The sequence below is a fragment of the Chenopodium album genome, chromosome 1, assembly GCF_948465745.1.
Source record: "Chenopodium album chromosome 1, dcCheAlbu1.1, whole genome shotgun sequence".
NCBI classification, from domain to species: domain Eukaryota; kingdom Viridiplantae; phylum Streptophyta; class Magnoliopsida; order Caryophyllales; family Amaranthaceae; genus Chenopodium; species Chenopodium album.
This window is the reverse complement of record NC_137834.1, coordinates 23,797,690-23,820,453: the sequence shown is the minus strand read 5'-3', so window position 1 is coordinate 23,820,453 and position 22,764 is coordinate 23,797,690. Positions and strand designations below refer to the sequence as shown.

The 22,764-nt window shown below is 36.0% G+C and overlaps 1 protein-coding gene across 1 annotated transcript; it reads left to right on the top strand.

Annotated features, from left to right (window-relative positions):
- On the top strand, positions 1-22,028 carry LOC145642732 (putative alpha-mannosidase At5g13980). Its single transcript, XM_081693911.1, has 29 exons — positions 1-293; positions 398-481; positions 573-661; positions 5,940-6,114; positions 6,245-6,364; positions 6,472-6,558; positions 6,640-6,711; positions 8,020-8,133; positions 8,434-8,534; positions 9,227-9,320; positions 9,415-9,582; positions 9,668-9,757; positions 10,643-10,708; positions 10,816-10,872; positions 11,185-11,398; positions 11,518-11,651; positions 11,961-12,029; positions 12,134-12,193; positions 12,271-12,342; positions 14,116-14,163; positions 14,342-14,461; positions 14,568-14,633; positions 15,436-15,548; positions 15,634-15,718; positions 17,215-17,325; positions 17,408-17,503; positions 17,645-17,692; positions 21,095-21,163; positions 21,250-22,028. The coding sequence occupies exons 1-29, from the start codon at positions 69-71 to the stop codon at positions 21,472-21,474; spliced, it is 3,072 nt and encodes a 1,023-aa protein (XP_081550037.1). The 5' UTR covers positions 1-68; the 3' UTR covers positions 21,475-22,028.
- Positions 22,029-22,764: the final 736 nt, after the last annotated feature.

The following is a 22,764-nucleotide window of genomic DNA, read 5'->3' as shown; positions in this document are numbered from 1 at the left end:
TCCTTTTCAAAATCTTATTTTTCCAGATAACAATCATTCACCTTCTTCTTCAACCGGAGGTTTCAACAATGGCGGAGTTCTCAAAACCTCCATTAATGGCGGCACCCTTGTTGGCTGCATTCGTGCTAGTTTTATCAAGTATCGTAGCAGAATCGAAGTTCATGGTGTATAATACGACGGCGAAAATAGTGCCGGAAAAGCTCAATGTTCATTTAGTTGCTCACACTCATGACGATGCTGGTTGGTTGAAAACTGTAGACCAATACTACGTTGGCTCGAATAATTCTATTCAGGTTTAATTTATTTAATTGATTATTCAATTTTGCGAGAAATTATTTGTGGTTTAATTTCTCATTTTTATGAATGATTTTTGTGAGAATTTTGGTACAATGTGCAGGGAGCATGTGTTCAGAACATTCTAGACTCGTTGATTCCGGCGTTATTGGCTGATAAGAATAGGAAGTTCATATATGTTGAGCAGGCGAGTTTTCGAATTTTTGTTATGTTGAAAAGATTTATAAGAAATGTGTGTTGTTTTGATTATGGAAGTGATTTGTATTGTTGTAATTTAGGCGTTTTTCGAGCGGTGGTGGAGAGAGCAGAGCGAGGGAATGCAAGACATTGTCAAGGGTTTGGTCAAATCTGGTCAATTAGAATTCATGTAATTATACTATACTTTTAACATTTGATGATTTTTGCAATTTAGATGCACAAATGCTTGATTGTGCTTAGAGTTTAGCTGGTAATAAGTTTGAGGATTTGTTGTGTTGAGGATATATCATTTCCTATTCGCGCTATGGGAGTAAAATGAATCACTGAATCCAGTTTATTCTTAAGAGAATAAAGAGATTATGTATCTTAGTTATTGGAATTTTGAGATACCCTCACCCTTTAGCATGAAGATAAAGACTATGGAGACAGCATATTCAAAATTTTTTAACTGATTTTTTATGAATAGTATTAAAGAGAAGTACGCTTTTCAAAGGCATTCATCAATGCTTTGTGATGTGTACAACAACTTAAACAAATCTCACAAAATCATCTCATTTTTGAAAGAACATAAAATTTATTTAAATTATTTTTTTATGCTGTCCTTGTACTTTGAATTTTCTGTTTGAAAAATAATTATTTGCTTATCAAATCTCACATAACAAATTTTGTGCTATGTCTGTAAGGCGCTGTGATCTTGACACCCATCCATATTGTGGCATTTTGCAATTTTTGAAAATAATATGGCCAAATATTGATTACTAAAATTGGTTGCTTTATGGAAATTGGTTTTTATCCCATGTAAATGGTGTATTGTATGAATTGGTATTTTCAATTTACGGTTTTTTCACTGCATATCCCTTATTTTTTTCTTGTTTATTCACCATATATCTATGAAAAATTTTAAATTCACTATCTACCCTTGAGTTATTATAAAAATTCACCATATACCCTAATGACAACAAGATGAGCGAAACTTGATTAATTATGCATTGACATCACCTTAGATCTCTTCTTCCATCCCCAAAACAACTCCTCTCCTTTGTCCAATCCCTCAAACTACTTCAAATCTCCAAAATCATATTCGTATGATCGATTTTGAAGACGAGAAAAAGAAATTTAGGTTGGTTTTGGGGGTGGGATAAAGAAACGTGGGTGATTTCGGAGGTAGAGGAATGTATTTAAGGTAGTTTCAGGTCATAATTAACCATAATAATTGACAAAGTTAGCAATCATTAGTCATCAAGAGTATATGGTGTATTTTTGTGAAAACTCGAAGGTATATAATGAATTTTAAAAAGTTCAGGTGAATAAACAAAAAACTCAGGGGTATATGGTGAAAAACCCGTTCTATTTAATTATCTAAGTATACATTATATATTTCTTAGAATATGCTGATAAAAGTTTATTAAAATTTAAGACATTTATTTTCAAATTGTAAACTCCTTAAATTATAAATTTGGCGCTATTTAAAACCTACATAGTTTCCAATGCAATAGTGTAATTATCTATTTTAATAGATCTTGCATTGTGGTATATTTCTTGCATATGTTGCTAGAATATATAGCCTTTTCATAGAGATGGTCTAGCGATTTTTCGTAGTGAAGAGGATGAATTTTATTTGATTCATATGATCTTATAATGAAAATTTGACAACCTTTGTGATCCTGCACGGTTTGTGAACTTGGAGAAAAGGGAGTTGGTCTTATTAGGAATTTAATCTAAAGTCTTAGAATTGTTGAGCTAACCGTAATATATTTTTATTTATTTATTTATTTATTTTTTTAAAATAGAAATTCTGGATTATTGTAAAATATTTTCAAGAAAATAATATCTATAGTGCTCAGTTTGTACTTTAGGCTTATATTGTAAAAGTCACATTAGTGCCTAAGTGTTAGAATCCAACTCCTTTTGATGTATTAATTTCCCTTTAGATGCTCTCCTAGAGTTTAGGTTATGTTTTCTTAGCTTGAGGTTCCATTATTGTGTTACTGTCAGTGTTCACTAGGGATTCTCATTGTATGCTATTTAAAGCTCTTTAGAGGGTGAATGATTAATGAAATCTTAAGCTTTCTACCAAGTGTTGCTTTGCTTTTATGCATGTTTGTTGTTAGACCTTTATAGATATTGTGTCTTACTTGCATAATAACTCCCCTCCAAACCAACTTGACGCACTAAGAACTCGTGGTTCGGACCCACTTGTGCCCGCCTTGAAGTATCGACCGTCACAAGACCACCCGCACTCCGTCGCCCAAATAGACGTAAGTGCTCCTTTGATTTAATTGCCCGCTTGTGTTGCTTTGTGCTCACAAGCCCCTCTTTCGCTCAAGGCTAGCGTTCTTGCCGCCAAAAGGCTAGAGCGCGCCGCACGTTTCGGGGTCCAAACTCCCGGACCGTGACAATTAGTATCAAGCCGAGGCCCAAACCTCGTCGCAAGCAACCCATGTAGGCACCAAGGAGGGCTACACGAAGATGGAATTCATAGAGGAAAGACTCGGTTGACTCGAGATGAAAGCGGACGAATGGTCCCAGATGTAAGTCATTGTGCGCCGATGAAGCACTTGAGAAATGTGCTACCTTAATGCGCACTGTGGGCAGAGACGCACATGGGGTTGGTGCGGCGAAGATCAAGCCGCCCAAACCTCGCGACTACAGTGGCGCTAGAGATGCTAAAGAAGTAGATAACTTCCTATTCGACATGGAGTAGTACTTCCGAGTGTGTCAATTGAGTGACGATCAGAAGGTGGATACTGCCATCATGTACTTGTCCGAAGATGCCAAGCTTTAGTGGCGCACCAAGCATGTAGATATTGAAGCAGGAAGAATCAAAATTGATACATGGGCGGAGTTCTAAGGGGAACTCAAAGAACAATTCTACCCCGACAACACAAAATTTGTTGCTCGGATGAATTTGATAGAGTGCCGCCAGAAGGGTTCCATTCACGACTATTTGAAAGAATACTCGGCGATAATGTTGGACATCACAGACATGAACGAGAAAGATTGAGTGTTCAACTTTGTCAATGGGTTGAAGGAATGGGCGCAACGAGAAGTTTTAAGGCAGAAGATTGATACCCTCGCTGCTGTAATGTTGTAATGTGTGCTGCTGAGAGATTAATGGACTACTCAGTTGGGAGAAGCCGGCAATCCGAGAATGATTCAAGTGGGACGTCAACACGCTCCAATAGCCCGACTCCAAGCTCTCCAGAGGGCGCAGAGATCGGCTCCCGAGTATCGTCCAACACCATTAATACTTATCAGAGAAGAAGTGGAGGAGGTGATGTGCAGAAATCTACATCGACCGGCTCCCACAACTCTGGAAACTCTAAGGCCAGCGCGTCCTCGTCAAATACCAAGCCGCCGAACTGCATTCTTTGTCGAGGCCCACACAAATGGTGGGAGTGCGAGCATAAAGAAGAGCTTGACAAAATCCAAAAGAGATTGTCATCTATGTCCGTGCAAGAGATCCCAGAGGAGAAAAAGACCAGCAAAGACAACAACCCATACTACGGGATGTACTCCATGCGAATGACTTCCCTAGAACCTGAAGTCCGGTACCTATCAACAATGCGAGTAATGGAGCTAGAGAAAAAGGCGACATCGAAGAAACAAAGCTCGCACTAGAGACACCCAGAAGCGAGAGATGAAGCACAGATTGCCGACGACACGACATCCCAAATACACACCCGCAAAACTCAAAATCAGACACCCGGTTCGAAGCGAGGAGCGACGAGCCCAGAGACACCCAGAGACTAGACTAGAGTCAACAAATTCTATAAGTCAGCCACATCAACGGCGCATCGGAGACTCAAGATAGTTTAGGATTTTCTAGTTATGTTTGTAACTTTTGTAAGTCGGCGAGGTCGTCGGCAACTTAAGTAGGGGAGGATGTTAGAATCCAACTCCTTTTGATGTACTTATTTCCCTTTAGATGCTCTCCTAGAGTTTAGGTTATGTTTTCTTAGCTTGAAGTTCCATTATTGTGTTACTGTCAGTTTAGTGTTCACTAGGGATTCTCATTGTATGCTATTTAAAGTTCTTTAGAGGGTGAATGATTAATAAAATCTTAAGCCTTCTACCAAGTGTTGCTTTGCTTTTATGCTTGTTTGTTGTTAGACCTTTATAGATATTGTGTCTTACTTGCATAATAGCTCCCCTCCAAACCAACTTGATGCACTAAGAACTCGTGGTTTGGACCCGCTTGTGCCCGCCTTGAAGTATCGGTCGTCACAAGCCCCGACCACCCGCACTCCGTCTCCCAAATAGACGTAAGCGCTCCTTTGATTTAATTGCCCGCTTGTGTTGCTTTGTGCTCACAAGCCCCTCTTTCGCTCAAGGCTAGCGTTCTTGCCGCCAAAAGGCAAGAGCGCGCCGCACGTTTCGGGGTCCAAACTCCCGGACCGTGACACTAAGCTTCCTAATCCAATTCAAATTAAGTTTATGGCATATACCTAATGTATGGCTCTTTGCTAAACTGTTCCTCCATCAAAATAGAAAAAAGAAAAATAAGATCACTTTAATTAATATGAGTATATAAAAAGGCCCCTGTTTTGGGTAGCCTTACCCTCTGCAGCTAGTGAGTGAAAATACAATTAAGTGGCTTGAAGTAGATGACTGTCTGTCTCTTATTTGTCATTTGGAATCTGGTGAAATGGTGAAGGGACGACTTTAAATGCACATATCTCTCATTCTAGAATGGTCTTGAGTGTTTTAAGGTGGAGGTGAGAGCGTGTTTCAAGAGCTTTCCAACGATAGGTCATATGCCCAATTCCGATAAGTAACAAGAAAGTTATGGCTGTTTTACGAAGAATTATCGAACTTTAGGAAGAGGCACAAACATTTGTACTTCCTAAGTTCTGGTATGCTTATGATGGCTACTAATGCTATTCCTTTAGGAATAATTCAGAGTTTCTTTATGTTATATAAGGAAATGATGGGTGGACAATGTAATGCTCATATTGATTACTCCACCTGAGATATTTTGTGAGATGGAGGGAATTGCATCTCCTTTATTATATCTCTTGTTTACCCTATCCCTTACCTTGTGGACATAGGTCATGTTGACTGAACCATGTTTAATTGTTTGTTCATCTCATCTGTTTTTTACTTTATTCATCAAATTTATGTTTTTTTTTTTTTTTTTTTTAAATAATTTTATATTGTTGTCTATGATCCGCGCATATTAAACACATTACCTAAATAAATCGACCCTCATCTATTTCCTAACAACCTTTTTCAGCAGTGACATATACTCTGTCCGTATTAATTAACGTTTTATTTGCGGGAACTATTTGTCGAGGAAACTTAGCTATGTTAAAGCAAGAGTAAGTGTAGCAGTCAATTACTTGAAATGGAATCAGACATGATGACATTAATAAATTAATAACATGTCCATTAGATATATGCCGTTCTTCTTGATTTTTTTCATGGTTTTCCCTAACCTCCTACAGAAATGGGGGCATGGTCATGCATGATGAGGCAGCGACACACTACATTGACATGATCGATCAAACAACACTTGGACACCAATTTCTTAAGAATGAATTTGGGGTGATACCGAGAGTTGGTTGGCAAATTGATCCCTTTGGACATTCAGCTGTACAAGCTTATTTGTTGGGAGCAGAGGTAAGTCTGGTTATATCTTGTAGCTTTACTACTTTTCATTATGCACTGCTTAGTTTTATGTGAAACTTGGGTTAGAGATTTTTATTTACCACATAATATTGAATGTTTATTCACTTCTGCAATGCTGCAGGTTGGATTTGATTCATTGTTTTTTGCAAGAATAGACTACCAAGACAGGGAGAAGCGTATGGCTGAGAAGAGCCTTGAAGTTGTCTGGCAGGGCTCTAAGAGTCTTGGGGCGACTGCTCAGGTAAATATCATTCTTTCTTTATTTATTTTTTTTTTTTTTTCCTTTTAGTATACTCAATACATGCTTTTATGTGTGTGCTGAACGGCTGCTCTTTTCCCATCTTTTAGATCTTTACTGGTGCCTTTTGGCAAGGAAACTATGAACCTCCAGATGGTTTTCATTTTGAAGTTAATGATGATTCTCCAGTTGTCCAGGTAACCACTTATCTCTTATGTAACTCAAAGTATGTAAGGCCATTTCATGTGGAAGTATTTGAACCTTTCCTTCTTGTAAAGGATGACCCTACCTTGTTTGACTACAACGTTGAAGATCGAGTGAATGCCTTTGTTGCTGCTGCAATATCACAGGTAAATGTTGATGCCTTTACTTGATTTAAACATTTTGGTCTATGTCTAAATGAATGCTGCATCTACTACTACTACTTCAGTATTGATACTGTTGAAGCTCAAAAACGCATACTGAAACACACTGCATTGGGAATCAAACCTGATTATCTTCTAGGGAATTATACTACTGAATACTTGGCGTTTTGTTTCATAGCTTACTGCATAGCTGGAAAAGTTGTATGATATAAATGTTTAGTAGAAATAGAATTCAAAGCTGATTTTTGCAAAAAATTTGGATGGCAATTAAGTTATTTAGAGACAGTTTGTTATTTCTTGTTATCTGAGTTTGTTAGTTTGTTACGAGGGAATTTTGTAATAAATAGAGGAGTTGTAATGGAAGAAGGGCATCCAGAAAAGTTGCAAGTAAAGCATAGGGAGAGAATTCCCTCCTTTCGAAAGAAGGGAGCTGTATTGAGAGTACTCTGATCATCAATACAATCTATCATTGGGGCTAATGTATTCTCTGATTAATTGCTTTGAATTCTCTGTTTTGAACTAATTCCTAGCATGCACCAGCTTCTGCAATCACACTTAAAAATTTGATCACATATAATATGTTGTCTCTATACATGTTTTAAAGCTAGGGCTTTTTGCCTGGATAGTTGCTTTTTCTTTGTTTGAATCCAATTTAGATGTTAGGTTTAGTTCAGATGAGCTCAAGTTCCATGCTGTTTCAACTCTTGTGAACATAGCTGAAACATTTGCACAAATCAACTGAGCACTAACAAATTTTTTTAAATATGTAGTAGAAATTTTGCTCATTTAAGTTACTTTTTGTCTATACACATTGTGGAATTTGTTTATTTTCATCATGCTATTTAGCTATTATATGTCTACTCTACCCTGTAAAATCATTCTAATTCTGATTGGCATATTTTTCAAACTTTGTTATTTTAAAGAATTCCCTTTTATGTTAATATAAATAGTGTCTAGTACTCTAGTGCTACTTGTGTCTCTTCTACTATCGTTTTTATAAACCATTTTTCTACTTTTTGATCAAACTTCCCTCTTGATTCTTGGCAAGGGTTAGGCTCTTGGGCTGTTTTTTTTGTGTGCATCCTGACATCTCAGGTTTTATTAGTGTCAGATTCCTTTGTCATTAAATGCCCTATTGGTGATTGGTTCACACAACACCCTCTCCCCCATAGAAAAGTGAAACAGATTAAGAAATAAGACTAACAAATAGTTCGATGTATAGTGTAATTTAGAAACAGTTCTGATTTCCAGTTTGTTTTGTTGTTGGTAATGTTAATATCTGCCATATTTCAGGCAAATGTAACTCGAACAAATCATATTATGTGGACCATGGGAACAGATTTCAAGTACCAATATGCTCATACATGGTTCCGGCAGATGGACAAGCTGATTCATTATGTCAATTTGGTAAGGTCATTGATGTTGATGATTCTTTAATCTTTATTTACTGCTTATGCAGAATTGCAGATCCTTAATATCAGTCCTTTCTTAGTGTTGCTGACCAGTGGTTATAAAATGCACTTCATTTGTTATTGATTCTAAATTTGCTAACTTTTCTTCTCCTTACTGCTCTCCTGTACAAATAATTGTTTGGATGTTATTATACCCAGCTTGTTATCCCTCTCTGGTCATTTAGAGATCCATATTTGAGTAATGATGCCAGTGACCCGCATGGCTTGGTTCACTGATTTTATGATCTGGTTCCAGGATGGACGTGTCAATGCACTTTACTCAACCGCATCAATGTATACTGATGCAAAATATGCAGCTCAAGAATCCTGGCCAACAAAAACTGCTGACTTCTTCCCGTAAGTAGAACATCAGAATTCAGAGGTTCTTCTGAATAGCCACGAAATGATCATCTTAGGGTGATTTTTTTGTCGATGGATGTTCCTATTATTTTTTTCTAATTTTTAGTTATTGAACTATTTTTTCCTAATCGCATCATATCCTTCAACAAAAATGACAATACTCCAAAATTCATCATTCTTTTATATTCCTGTCCATTGTTTCAAGGACTCGGGAACGGGTGTCGGACACGAACACATGTCCAAGTGTCCGATCCGACAAGTTCCAAAATTTTAGGACACAGGGACTCTGTCCGATATTTGGACACGTGTACGGGGACACGTCAATACATCACCTAAATTTATATAAATTTTACTATATTACAAAAACTTCAAATTTTTCATTACATTCACTTCTATTTTTATTTTATTTTAATTCTTTCCACAGAAAATTCTCCTAGTAAATGACAGTCTTCTTCTCTATATCAATGGTGGTCTTTAAACAAGATGTATTTTTCTTTCATGTATCTCCTCTTTTTTCCTCTCCACTCTTAATGAAAGTGTCCGAGTGCATAGTGAAGGGTCGGACACGTGTCCTGTGTCCGTGTCAACATGGAACTTTGCGATTTTATCCGTTTCCGATTAACATAGATCTTGTCTAGAGTATTGTTTTCCCACAAGGTAATTATTATTATAATCATTTCTCTACACAGATATGCAGATAGAATTAATGCATACTGGACTGGATACTTTACTAGCAGACCAACTTTGAAGCGTTATGTTAGGGAGATGAGTGGCTACTATATGGTATAGTTCAGTCTTTTACTTTTCTGATGCTTGAAGATTTAGACCTCTAACCTAATTAAATTAACTTAAAAAGCTATAGTTAATTTAATTTCAGGCTGCAAGGCAACTGGAATATTTTATAGGAAGGAGTAAATCAGGTCCAAATAATGATGCATTAGCAGATGCTTTAGCTATAGCTCAACACCATGATGCTGTTACTGGTACTGAAAAGCAGCATGTAGCTAATGATTATGCAAAAAGACTTTCAATCGGTTATCAAGAGGTGCGTATTATTCTGCAACCACTTTTCTGTGTTCTTGGTTCTGTTGGACTTCGAGCTTCATGCATTTGTTTCTCTTTGTCTGTAGGCTGAGACAGTGGTTGCATCATCATTTGGATGCTTGACTCAATCTTCCCCTGCTACTGGTTGTCAGAATCCAACGACCAAGTTTCAGCAGGCAACTCATATGAAACCCTTTCCTGTCTGCCTATATTTTTATTTTGATTGCTTGCCTATATCTATTACAGCCTCAAAACAGAATGAATGTTTTACAAGGTTGTGGATTCCTTGTAAATTGGTCATAATGACCTATGGGGAAGTGGCAAGCTGGCTACTTCACCAAGGTGTATTCAACGAGTTATCTTACTAAGTCTGGACCTAGTTAGTGCACAGACAAGTAAATTTGGGAAAACATCTACAGGCATCAGCGTTTAACTGAGTCTATAGAAAAGTATAAGCTGTGGAGAATTCTGGGTCTACTTTCTGTTTTTGTTTAAGATGTACACAATGCATAGGAGGAAAGGAATTTTTTTCATCATAATCAGAATCAGTATCATTTGTAAGTAAAAAGGCAGGACCTATAGTATTTGAAGAAGCTGCGTACAACTCACAACTAACACTACAATTTCTAAGATCATGTCTTTAAAATAGCTAGCTTAGGGAAGTAAACCATTCAAAAGATAATAAATTTTCTCCTTTCACCATTCGTAGATAGGCAGACATGAGTGGAAATTTAGATTTGAAAGAAGCTAGGAAATGCTCATAATTAACACTGCAAATTCTAAGATCATGTCTAAAATATATCATATCTAAGGAAATTGAATTCGGTAAAAGATGCTATTTTTTTCTTGTTCCTTCCATTTTCTTTAATATGTTACACATAAGTGAATATATATATAGGAAATACATTATAAAATTAACATGGCAAGTTCTATATCATAGCCTAGTAAACTGAATCCAGTAAAAGATATAACTTCACATTTTATTTATATATATTCCTTCCCACTCTTAACTATGTGCGACATTATTGTACATTTAGCTGACCTTTTATACTTCTTTGCAGTGTCCACTGATGAATATAAGTTACTGTCCTGCATCAGAAACCAATCTCTCTCATGGAAAAAATTTGGTACTAGAAGACGTCATTTCATATGCATAATATCTGTTTATTTAATCATATTGTACTGTTGCATTTGATCTGATCGATATCATCTGTACACTTTGTCAATTTGCAAGATTGTGGTAGTCTATAATCCTCTTGGATGGAAGAGAGAAGATATTATTCGTATTCCTGTAAGTTGCACCTTAATTGACTTTTTAGCATCAACCCTTGAATCTTGAATTTTTGACTGTATGGTTTTATCTTTGTGATACTCATCTTACGTTCTTACCTTTATTGTTAACAATCTTAATATCTTCTTGGGATGCATCTGCTTTATGGATGCTGAAGCAACTTGTATTTTAAAACTGATTTTGAATTTACAAACAATCGAAAGGATTTATCGTTAAATTCTTTGCTACAGCACTTATAAAGTTTTGTCTGTTCTAGTCTGGATTTATGTTTTGGTTGAGCTGTTCCATTTAAGAAGGTAACACCTGGTGTAGGTCAAGAATGAAGATGTTGTAGTTCGTGATTCCGAAGGAAGAGAGATAGAGTCACAAATTCTTCCCATTTCTGATGTGCAATTGGGCATAAGTAACTTCCATGTGGCAGCATACTTGGGGATCACTGTAAGAGATGCACCTAAGTATTGGCTCGCATTTGCGGCTTCTGTACCACCTCTTGGTTTCAGCACTTACACTGTTACTGGTGTTAAAGGCATGAGTAGCTTCTTTATACTTACCAAACAAGTGTGTCATAACTTCACAATCGTGCACTGGTAATCTAATATATTTGTTTATTTTTTTTTCCCCTATGGTGTGAACTCTTGAATGCAGGTGTTAAGATGACAAAATCACATATTTACACTTCTCAAGGGGATATGAAATTTGATATTGGTTCGGAAACTTTGAAATTTACTCTCGCTGAGGAGAATGGAAAATTGACTTATTATAATAAACGGAAAAGCTTGGTATGTTGAGTGTTTCACTGTGCCTATGTGTTGTGTATGCATATGCTTCTGAATATTGTTCATTTTATTAAAAATATTTTACTGTAATAATTTTTTTTTTGTGGGGTTAGATTATACTCTGTTGTTAGTCTAGTCATATTATGGGTCATACATCTTTATGTTGCCTTGTCTTGTTTTGCCTAATTTGAATTTTATCTACACTTACCATTCAAGTTCATTTCATGTCCTCCCATATTTAGCCATTTTCTGTTGGCTTATGTGTTATATTTCCTGGCTAAATTCTGAAATCCTTCACCTTTTCATTTCTAGGACAAGAAGTCTGTGGAAGTGTCCTATGGTTTTTATCCAGGATTCAACGGAACTGACAAAGATACTCAGGTAAGCTCTGCGGCTTCTCCCATTTAGTTGTAATTGGACTTTAGGAGTAACTTGTGGATTTATACTTGTTCAAAGTAATATTCCATCCATGGTTACCATTGCAGGCTTCCGGGGCTTATGTGTTCCGTCCAAATGGCACATATGTGATGCAATCTAAGGGAAAGGTTCTGAATGGTTCTTGCATGATTTTCATTTACTCACATTAAAAACAACTCATAAATCTCTGCTTTTCAACTTGCAGATTCAATCAACTGTTATGCGTGGTCCTTTAATAGACGAAGTTCATCAACAGATCAATTCATGGATATCTCAGGTGCTTTGAATCGTAGTATTCTATATGCTGTCTCTATTGAAACCAATGTGAGCCTTGGCAGCTCTTGAATGGGACAGAAATCTCTTGAATGGGACAGAAATTAAATGTGACACTAGTGAATTGAATTTGTTCTGCCACATTTGTGACTTGCCAGTATCAGAAATCATTCAATTTGCATAAACTTGTTGCTACAGCCCTCAGTTGCTTTTTGTAAATTATAACTATACATTGAGTTCCTTTATAAGATTAAGAAGTGAATGTAGTGAAGGAGAAAGACTTAATACTTCCTCTATCCCTGGAATGTCCTACTTTCAACTTTGGTATATAGTTTTATACCCCTTCACCATCTCAATTAGTTGATGAAGGCCTTATCAACCAATTTTCCAATTGTTGACACATAATGGGGGTACAGATTATCTAAATTTCTTTACTTGCATGAATTATCATCTGGGGTATTGGCAGTAGAAGATTGAGAGCAAAGTTGCCTTATTGATAAACAGAAATAGGCTACAAACTAACTTAAAGTTGTAAGAAGGTCCTTTATAAGCACTTTACTATACAAGCTATTGCATTTTTAAACAGGCCCAGTGTAATTGATTTCCATTTCCATGTGCACAATTTTGTTTATGTTTTCATATTATACAGATTGCGCTTGTACTTGACTGTATTATACACTCATATTGGCGTTGTACATTGAGATTATTATATAATAATTTCTATCCCCTACTTTCTGTCCTGGCTCTTGTTTGCACTCTTCTTCTTTGTTTCTCCTTATTTGTTTACTTACTTCTACTATATTCTCTGTTTTCCCTATGTTCCCCTCTGTCCCTAATCTGAATATGTGGCTCACCATGTCGTAGTAGTGGTAAGTATCTGTCTTTGTGCAAATAATCAAGTCCAGCAATCTGTGCTACTCACTTATGCAAGATGGAAGAACAAAAAATAATAGCATGAATGACATCACCCTGTGAAAGTAGGAAAAACGGTTACAAGGGTGATAAGGTAATTAGCTATGAGGTTATTTGAAGGGAGAGGGAAATCACCAGTATGTTGTCACTTGTGTTGAGAGAGAGAGCATTGAGAAAATTATTGTAATAGCTTGGCTGTATCTTTGAGGATATTCCACTCGAATTGTGGTAGTTTGTTATAGATTAGGTTACAAAACTGATGACTGATCTATCAATACTAGATTATACCTGTTTCTCAAGTCCTTGCACATTTTTCATATTTTGCATCTATTTTTCTTATTTGTTGATGATTGAATTGAGACAAATCCAATCCCCAACATTTTGACCATATGTCATTAACTTATGGAATCTCATCTTCTGGCCTTCAACTTTGGAAAATCCTCTGAGTTTTCTGGTGCAATTGTGATATAAAAATATCATAACAGAAGGCCCATTAGGCCATTACCCCCATTTTTAGGTGCATATTTTTTTATCCTTGTCATATATGAGGTTTTGGTAAATAGTATAAGTTAAGGGGAACATAACTGTACACAGTGTTGGCTAGTCATTTCTCCCTTTTTTTTTTTTTTTTTTTGGGGGGGGGGGGGGGGGGGGGGGGGGGTACTATTTTACTTGTTTCTCTTGATCAATCCTTTGAATTGGCAAATATATTGTCACTTGAAGCTCTTGTGGAATCATGTCATAAGCTGCTACATTTTGTTAGATAATTACACGGTAACCCCCCCCCCCCCCCCCCCAAACAAAATCCCCCCTACTAAATCCTCTTCAGCTATGCTAATTAGTGCTCTCTGAAATATGTCTTTAGATCACAAGAGTTTACAAGAATAAGGAGTATGTTGAAGTTGAATACACGGTAAGCTTAAACAACAACTGCTTTATTATTGGATTTTCTGGATGGCTAGTAGAAGCTTATACAAATTTTACTCCAACCTATTTACCCATTTTTATATAAATTTAACAGAGATCAAGGCTTCTTACATTTCACTTCATCAATATAGCTCATATTATTTTGTCGATTCCCTGTGAGTCAGGTTGGACCTATACCTGTTGAAGATGGGTTTGGAAAAGAAGTTGTGGCTAAATTGTCTACAGGCATGCATTCAAATAAAACATTCTACACTGATTCAAATGGACGTGATTTTATTGAAAGGGTACAAATTTACTTTTGTACAGTATGTAGTAACGAGCCATTTTGTACAAAAAACATTTTTCCTTCGAATACTTCTGCAGTATAGTAATCACTTTATTGCTTTACAGATTCGTGATTATAGATCAGATTGGAATCTGCAAGTAAATCAACCAGTTGCTGGAAACTATTATCCTGTACGTTCTTAATTCAACTAATCCGTGTTTGATTAATTCTCATTCTGCTGACAAGAGTGATGATTTAACCTTTTTTTTTGTTATGTATCAAATATCCATTCCTTTTCTGTATTTACAAGAGTTGTACCAATGGGAGTAGTGCATATGTGGAACCTGAGTGGTATTCAGGGTATTGATTATTGACTTTAAGTCTTTAATTTTAGGCCGTGAAAGCCACAAACTGTGCACATGGCCTGTTAAGTGGTTTTGTAACCGTTATCGTGATTGCAACCATACTGTAGTGTTCAATTTTGTTACTACAGCAGCTTTTACTCCCTTTGTCCTATTGTTAGCACCATTGGTTTGGGGCAAACGAAAGGGAATAAAAAATATTTCCTTTATTTTGATGTGAAAAAAAATACTATCTCTGTTCCAGTTCAGGGTTAATAATATTCACCAAGACAGGATGTCCCAACTACTCCCAACTCAAAGTTAATATTTGACTCCTAGATACTTTTTTTTTCTCTACTTTGTGTTAGGACTCACACCCACCCACCTATTTTTTACATTGTATATTTTGCCCTTAATCTCTTTACTCTAAGCCTAATCTTAACCCAATATAATGTTTCCCCATATAGGGTATCTTTCCAAAGCTTTTGCCACGTAACATGTTAGGCTTGGTTAAATTAAATATCATCATATTTACTTCATAAAAAGGTGAGTAACAATATGGAATATGTGTAATGATATGTAGCCTGGTCACATGATTAGCTTTTATCATATATTTTTGAATTCACACTATTGTTTCTGATGCTTCTTTCAGATTAATCTTGGAATATATTTGCATGATAATACCAATGAGTTCTCCGTGTTGGTGGATAGATCTGTTGGAGGGTCTAGCATATTGGATGGTCAAATAGAGCTTATGCTTCACAGGTATAAAATTACTGATTTATGAATAAATTTTCTTAGTTTTTCCGTTTTACTATGCATGTTATTATACATATTTGTTCTTCTGTAGACGCTTGCTCAAAGATGACGGTAGAGGTGTTGCAGAGGCCCTAAATGAAACAGTTTGTGCTCAAGACAAGTGCATGGGCTTAATTGTGAGTAATCTATCCCATAAAATTGAATGTATACCCTAGGTATGGTCGTGAACTTACACCTTTGCTGTAACTTATTCTTGCTTCCAAGTTTTAGCCTTTAAGAATACATTTCGTTCATAGAGCAGTATTTTCAACACATTTTCCAGGCAAATATGACAAAAATCTTATACGCCTGAATTTGATGAAGAGAGCTCAGTGCTGATCAATGGTATTAGGGCCATGGTTTTGAGTTGTTAGTGCTGGATTCTGAAGTTTTCCAGTAGAGATAAGGAAGTATTATGCCCCCTTCCCCCTCTCTTTTTTTCCTCACTGGATTACTAATACAATCAAATCTATCTTTACATGGGTTTGTATCTTTTTACTACAGGGATGCCTTAGGGATCAGGAAATTAACATTGAAGAATGTCTTTCTACGAGGGCCTTTGTATTTATTAAATAGAGAAGCCTTTTAAAGTTGCAATTATGCGCTTTTTTGTATGAAATGTGGTTTGTCCAATGTACTGATGGAATTACTTTATCCTTGTTATAGGAGTGCAGGGTGCTTGAATGTGGTGAATGACTTTATTTAGGTGTATTAAGATGTGTGTGCATGTGAGAGTATGTTATCATTTATTTTCAACATGTATGTTAGGTCTTTGTTAGAGTATGTAATCGATCTTTTATAGTGTATAAAGGTTAAAGACTGAAGGCCAAGAGTCTCTTCTTACTAGATTGCATACATTTATGGCAAAGTGATATTTCTGTTTTTCAAAAAATGGGGTTACTGGTTTTCTTCCATAAAAAATCATGGTGGTCTAGCCTCCAAAGTGCTTTTGTTAAGTATAGACATATCTTAGGCAAAGTGGCCAATGACTTGTTAGTTTTTAAAGTGGTATCTTTAAGAGTTTAAGATGGATAGTAAGAGGCCTACAAGGCTTAGTTGGGTTTACTTGATTGGGCAGTGGATCTTATGGGTTTTGGGCCTAGGCGGAGTAAATGGATACTTGAATTTTCATATCCTACATGCCTCTCGGATCCAAGGGATTTTAGTAGAGGAACCTAAGGTAAGGCAATGCACTTGGCCTCAATGCTTAACAGAAGAAGTTTCAACTAAAGTTGTAGGCTTGCAACTGCCTGTTCACTTCTAAATTTAACCCTTTACATAGTTTAGGAAAATAAAAATAATATTTGCATTTAAATTCAACATGTTTACTATAAGCGCATGACTTGGTTGGAAATTTCAACATGTTTACTGAAGAGTGGAACAGTGGGATCATGGAGAGGTTAAACAAGGTAGGGGAAGACCGAAAATGATTTGGTTTTAAGGACTTAGGAAGGATATGTAGCATATGGATTTGCATAAGAATGAGGTATTTGATCGTAAGGGATGGAGGAGGAAGATTTTTGCGGATGACTATATAGAATAATCACTTTTGGTTCATGCAGCCGACCTCACTTATGGGATTAAGACTTTAATTGATTGATTGACTGAATATGAGCGCTGCATCATTTTTCAGGCCCAAGGAAAATTTTATTTCAAAATTGACCGTTTAGGAGAGGGTGCTAAATGGAGACGTTCGTTTGGACAGCAGCTGTACTCTCCACTTCTCTTGGCCTTTAGTGAGCAGGTGAGAGAAATTGGAGCTTTTAGTAGCTACTATGAGTAATAACAATATGCTATTCTTATCATTATAATTGTCTTCTGTGCAGGATGATGATAACTGGTTAAATACTCACATACCCACATTTTCAGGAATGGATTCTTCGTATAGTTTACCTGAAAATGTTGCTATGATAACTCTTCAGGTAATAGACATATCATATCATGATAAGTTCTGCAATGTTGGCCATCACAAATTTAACACTTATTAATAACCTCAGAGGCTTGAACTAGCTTACTAATTATTTTAGCAATTTCCATTCTTATACTCCTTTTGAAATGAACAGGAGCTTGATGATGGAAATATCTTGCTGCGATTAGCACATCTATATGAGGTATGCTATTGGCTTTTTTTTTTTTCTTGATATTTATTTTAAAGTACTCCATCCATTCCAAAATGAATACATCAATTTAACTGCCACACTTGTCAATGCACAAGTTTAATCATCGATATCTCTAAGTATTTAGGGCCTGTTCTCAGGGCTTGATATCTCATCTCATCTCAGCTGAAACTTATGAGAACATGCCCTTAGTAGTGAAACTTATGAAATTGACATATTGAAAATATACATTAAGATGAACCTAAAAATATCATATATATTAATATTTGGTTTTATAAATAAGTAAAGAATTTATGGTGAAAGTGATACATTATATATTTGAAAATTGTAAAAAATCAATTGATGCATATATTTTGGAACATAGGGATTATGATTTTCTAATTTTTTTCAATAAAGACTTTAGACTTTAGCCAACTATTGAGTAGGCTGACTGCAAGAACGTTAATTGGACAATTGTATTGTATTGAAAGGAAGAGTTTAGCCAACTATTCAATAGGCATGTCACCGTCATAACTTAGGTATCCATTATCTATTTGGGTGTCATGTCGCGTCAAAGTGTCGGTCGGATGATCTGACAAGCAAGACCCCATGTGCAACAAGGTTCGAAGAAGGCCTTGTTAAGGCAAATGGCTGTTGGCTGGTTTACTTGACTTGTTTGACTAGCTGGAATGTTTAGTTGTTTATAATGTCTTTTGAAATTGGCTGTTTAAGCTGGCTGTTTATAAAAGTGTTTGGTAAATTAATTGTTGGTTGTTGGCTGTTTATTAGATAATTTGTAAGCCAACAAGCCAAAAGCCAACAAAAAAGCTACTCAAAGCAGCTTTTTCATTTTGGCTTAAAAGGCAGCTTTTTCGCTGACTAAAAAGCCAATTACCAAACACATTTTTTGGCTGTTTGACCACCTAAAAAAGCCAAAAGCTAAGCAAAAAGCCATTAAAAAGCCAATTACCAAACATGGCCTAAGGATATGATTGACATTTTAGGGTGACACCTTCTCTTTACCGGTCCTTCACTCCTTCAAAATTATTTTAAAATTACTAATATATTTAGTTATTTAAATAAGTATGTAGTATATAAACTTAAAACTCTGACTAAGGATAAAGTTAACATTTAAGGTTGTATGCTAACCTTCCCTTACAATTAGACACTTGACATTCCTTTTTAATGTAGCATGTTAAACATGGTATGAATGCAAATCTTTCTTAAACAAAGTATGAATGCAAATCTTTCACTAATTTCAAGATCAATTATAAATTGAATTCATTTCTCTCTAAATTAAGTCAATGACTTCCATGTTTTTTAATTCATGATTTGTATGCTATTTTTTTTTTAAAGACGATTAAATATTATGGAAATGTAAAGACAATGGAGATTTTTACCCTAATTTAACTCACTATTCAATTATAATTAAGTGTAAGGAAATTTTGACATTTGCTACCACTTAAATAACCATGTTTGACATTTGCTACCTGTTTAATTTTTTATTTTATCGTACTACCACCCAAATCCCAAAATTATAGTTATTGCTATTACTAAACAGAATCCGTTAGTATTCCGTTAAATGGAGCCCATTATTTCATTAAATAATAATTTAATTCATTTATAAAAAAAAAAACCTTTAAAAAAATTCCCAGCCACCTCCACCTCCCCGTAGCCGTCCCCTTTCCCCATGTAGGCTTCCGTCACTCGAGCTGGCTCCCAAACGTTCCCCTAACGATGACCAACCCCACCTCCTCCATATCCCCTGCCCACGTTGCCCGAAACCACCCCGGTGAAAACAAAACCCTAAAACCCGTTTAGGGTGGTTTCGGGGAATGGGTTTGGGGTAGGGGTGCCTTTATTTTTTTATTGGGGGGGGGGGGGGAGGGGGTCGATTTAAGGTGGGGGAAAGAGGGGGGCCATTTTCGGTTAGGGGAAAGGGGGAATGGGTGGTGTAGGGGCGGGGGTTTTGTTAAAACCACCCTAAATAGGTTTTGGTGTTTCATTTTTACCCGTTTATAGTGGTTTCGGGCAGCGTTGACGGGGGAAAGGGAGTGGGGTGGGGTCGTCGACGCCAGGGGATCTTTTGGGTGCCAGCGCAGGGAGGGGGTGGCAGTTTGGTTTCGAGGCAGCGTTGATGCGGGAAAGGGAGGTTGGACGGTGAAAGTGAGGGTGGCTGAAGATGGAGCGGTGGCTGGACAGTGAGGTGGTTGGGGATGGAGCGGTGGCAGTGGTGTGTGGACGGGCCCCACTAATGGAAATAATGACATAAGGCAACGGGTAGTGATCTCTATAATTTTGGGATTTGGGTGGTAGTAAGATAAAATAAAAAATTAAAGAGGTAGGAAATGTCAAATATGGTCATTTAAGTGGTAGCAAATGTCAAAATGCATTAAGTGTAATAGATTTTTTTCGTGAATAATATAAATTGATTTTAATATTACTCTCTTATATTTTAGTCGATATTATTTTTAGTTTATTTAATCTAGGACCAAGAGAAATATATGTATCTTTAATAGATTTTTTTCGTGAATAATAAAAGTTAAAAATGATTTAAGTGTAATAGATTTTTTTCGTGAATAATATAAGTTGATTTTAATACTACTCTCTTATATTTTAGTCGATGTTATTTTTAGTTTATTTAATCTAGGACCAAGAGAAATATATGTATCTTTAAATAATTAAATGGTAATAATATCATTAAACCATCTAATAGTGCTATCTACTTGTTGGTATATTATATTGCATTTATGTTGAAAAAAGGGCATTGTATACAAAAATGCTATAAACTCATGATCTATGTTACTTGGACTCGGGTACCCATGTCCAACATGGGGTGTCCAAGTGTCCGACTCGGCTATTTTGTGAAAAAAATGCCATGATTTTGAACTAAAATTGAAGTGTCTGGGTGTCATACGAAAGTTCGAGTGTCGAGGGTTCGACATCGGTACGTGAGGTGAAATGAAGTGTCCGAGTAACATAGCTCATGATCCGTATTTGCAAATACACTCTGGGTATTGCTTAGTACTTCCTTGGGCTATAGGAATCACTAGGTTAAACCCCGTTTTGAATAATTATAGTATAAAAAAAATATAATATACGGAGTAATAATTATATAAAAAATAGTGAATCGATGGACCAGGTATTAAAATACATGAAATATACTTTGTATTAAAACTCTTCAAACATGTGATAAAAATATATTTAAATATGTAATAGTTATAAAGTGCAAGTTGATATTTTAGGAAGTTTACTTTAGATTTTTATATAACAATTTTTTTAGAAAGTAATTTTGGCGGGAATTTTTTTAAATAATATATTGCCAAGTGTCCCCTTTGATTCGCTTTTAGTAGTATGTAATTGATTGATTGATGATTGTATTTTGCCATCCTTATTTCCTTGCTTGCTGCAATTAAGGTTGGAGAAGACAAGGATCTTTCAAGTAAAGCAAATGTAGAATTGAAAAGACTTTTCCCATTGAAGAAGGTAGATGCAATGTCCTCACTGTTGGGTCTGGCTTTTCCCCATCTATATAGGCAATCATAAATTTTGTCTTCTGTTAATTGTTTCAGATTGGCAAAGTAATGGAGACAAACCTTTCAGCAAATCAAGAGCGCGAAGAAATGGAGAAGAAGAGACTGGTGTGGAAGTCTCAGGGTTCTTCTGCTCAGGCATCCAAAGTGACAAGGGGTGGACCAATCGATCCTGCAGAGCTGATTGTAGAACTCGGTCCAATGGAAATTCGCACTTTGCTGATTGAATTCAGCCACAAGTCTGACGGAGTGTTTGATGCTTGAAAATCAGGTACAATACCTACTACACTTGGTTCCGGCAATGTAGTTACTACTTATTCTATTTTGCACTTTGACAAACTATGCCGGGATGAAAGCCACTAATGCATGTATGTAGAGTTGTAAACACTCCTGTACTGAATAAAGATATGACTGACTATTGAATAAAGATTCGAAGCCTACTTGCCCTTTATCGTTAGAGACTAATCGTAAAGTTGTGATTCAGTCAGTGTGATGCACTTGTGTTATCTTGCAATGCTTGACGGTGTTAAAAGATGTTTTGTGATAGTAAAAAAAGCTGAATGACCTTGTTGAGCCACCATAGTTAATCTTGCTCCCATATACCTGTATTTATGTCCTCTTAGCAACTTTGGTTAACATTGACTTTATAGATTGATTGTTATCTCTTTGTTCTCAAGATAGAAGTACTGAAATTTCTTTATTGAAGCTTAGCTGTTACTTTTTCAGAACAAGAGTCCAGATTTGCGAAACCTAGCCTAAAATCATTTGTGTATGCGCAACATGGACTTAAATTCAATCCAGTTTAAAGGATTTTGCAATCTGCGTGATTTTCCCAATTGTCCTGAAAATCTCAAATTCTATTGCTTTATTACCTTGTTAATTCACAACCTTGGATAGATGCTGCTTAGTTACTCGGGCATCAATTCGCCAAAGCAGAAAGAACGACGCACGAAAATCAAGACTAGCGCGTCGCGACAGAGTTATCAGGCCGAGACACCACTGTCGCGCCACAATAGGTTCAGAATTCCAGCATCGTTGATCTGGGCAAATTTCAGTGTATTTCAGGAATTTTTGACTTCCGTACTTGAATTTTTTGCGTAATTTATTCAAGTCGTTTTTATTGCTTTAATAAAATAAATTTTTATTTTCAATATAGAAGAGTTAATTTAATTTCAATAGCTGAAAATTTGCATTAATAATTAATAAGATAAAATTACATTATTGATGAAAGTGAAAAGTATAAAAATAAAATTGACTTGAAAATAAATAAATGTCTAATAAATTTAAAGTAAGCAATGCTCTAATCGGGCTTCTCTTTTCTAGCCCTCTTCCAAATTTTGTGTGCTTCCTCTTCATCATCCATCTCTTGCACCAATAGGGATCCCTTAAATGATTTGCATACAATTTTTGTAAAGATAGTTTCTCCTTTAGCCATCACACCATGCTTCTTTTCAAACCATACTTTCTTTTCTGTGGAGTCAGTTTTCCTTTTTCTCTTTGTTTTTTGCAACACTTTTTTTCTTAGGCATAATAGGAGTCTTGAATTCAACTCTT

Excerpts from the sequence above, each read along its gene's own strand:
- LOC145642732 (XM_081693911.1), top strand. The coding sequence starts at position 69 with ATGGCGGAGTTCTCAAAACCTCCATTAATGGCGGCACCCTTGTTGGCT. Across the intron at positions 662-5,939 it reads TCTGGTCAATTAGAATTCAT|AAATGGGGGCATGGTCATGC; the intron begins GTAATTATACTA and ends AACCTCCTACAG. Across the intron at positions 6,115-6,244 it reads CTTATTTGTTGGGAGCAGAG|GTTGGATTTGATTCATTGTT; the intron begins GTAAGTCTGGTT and ends GCAATGCTGCAG.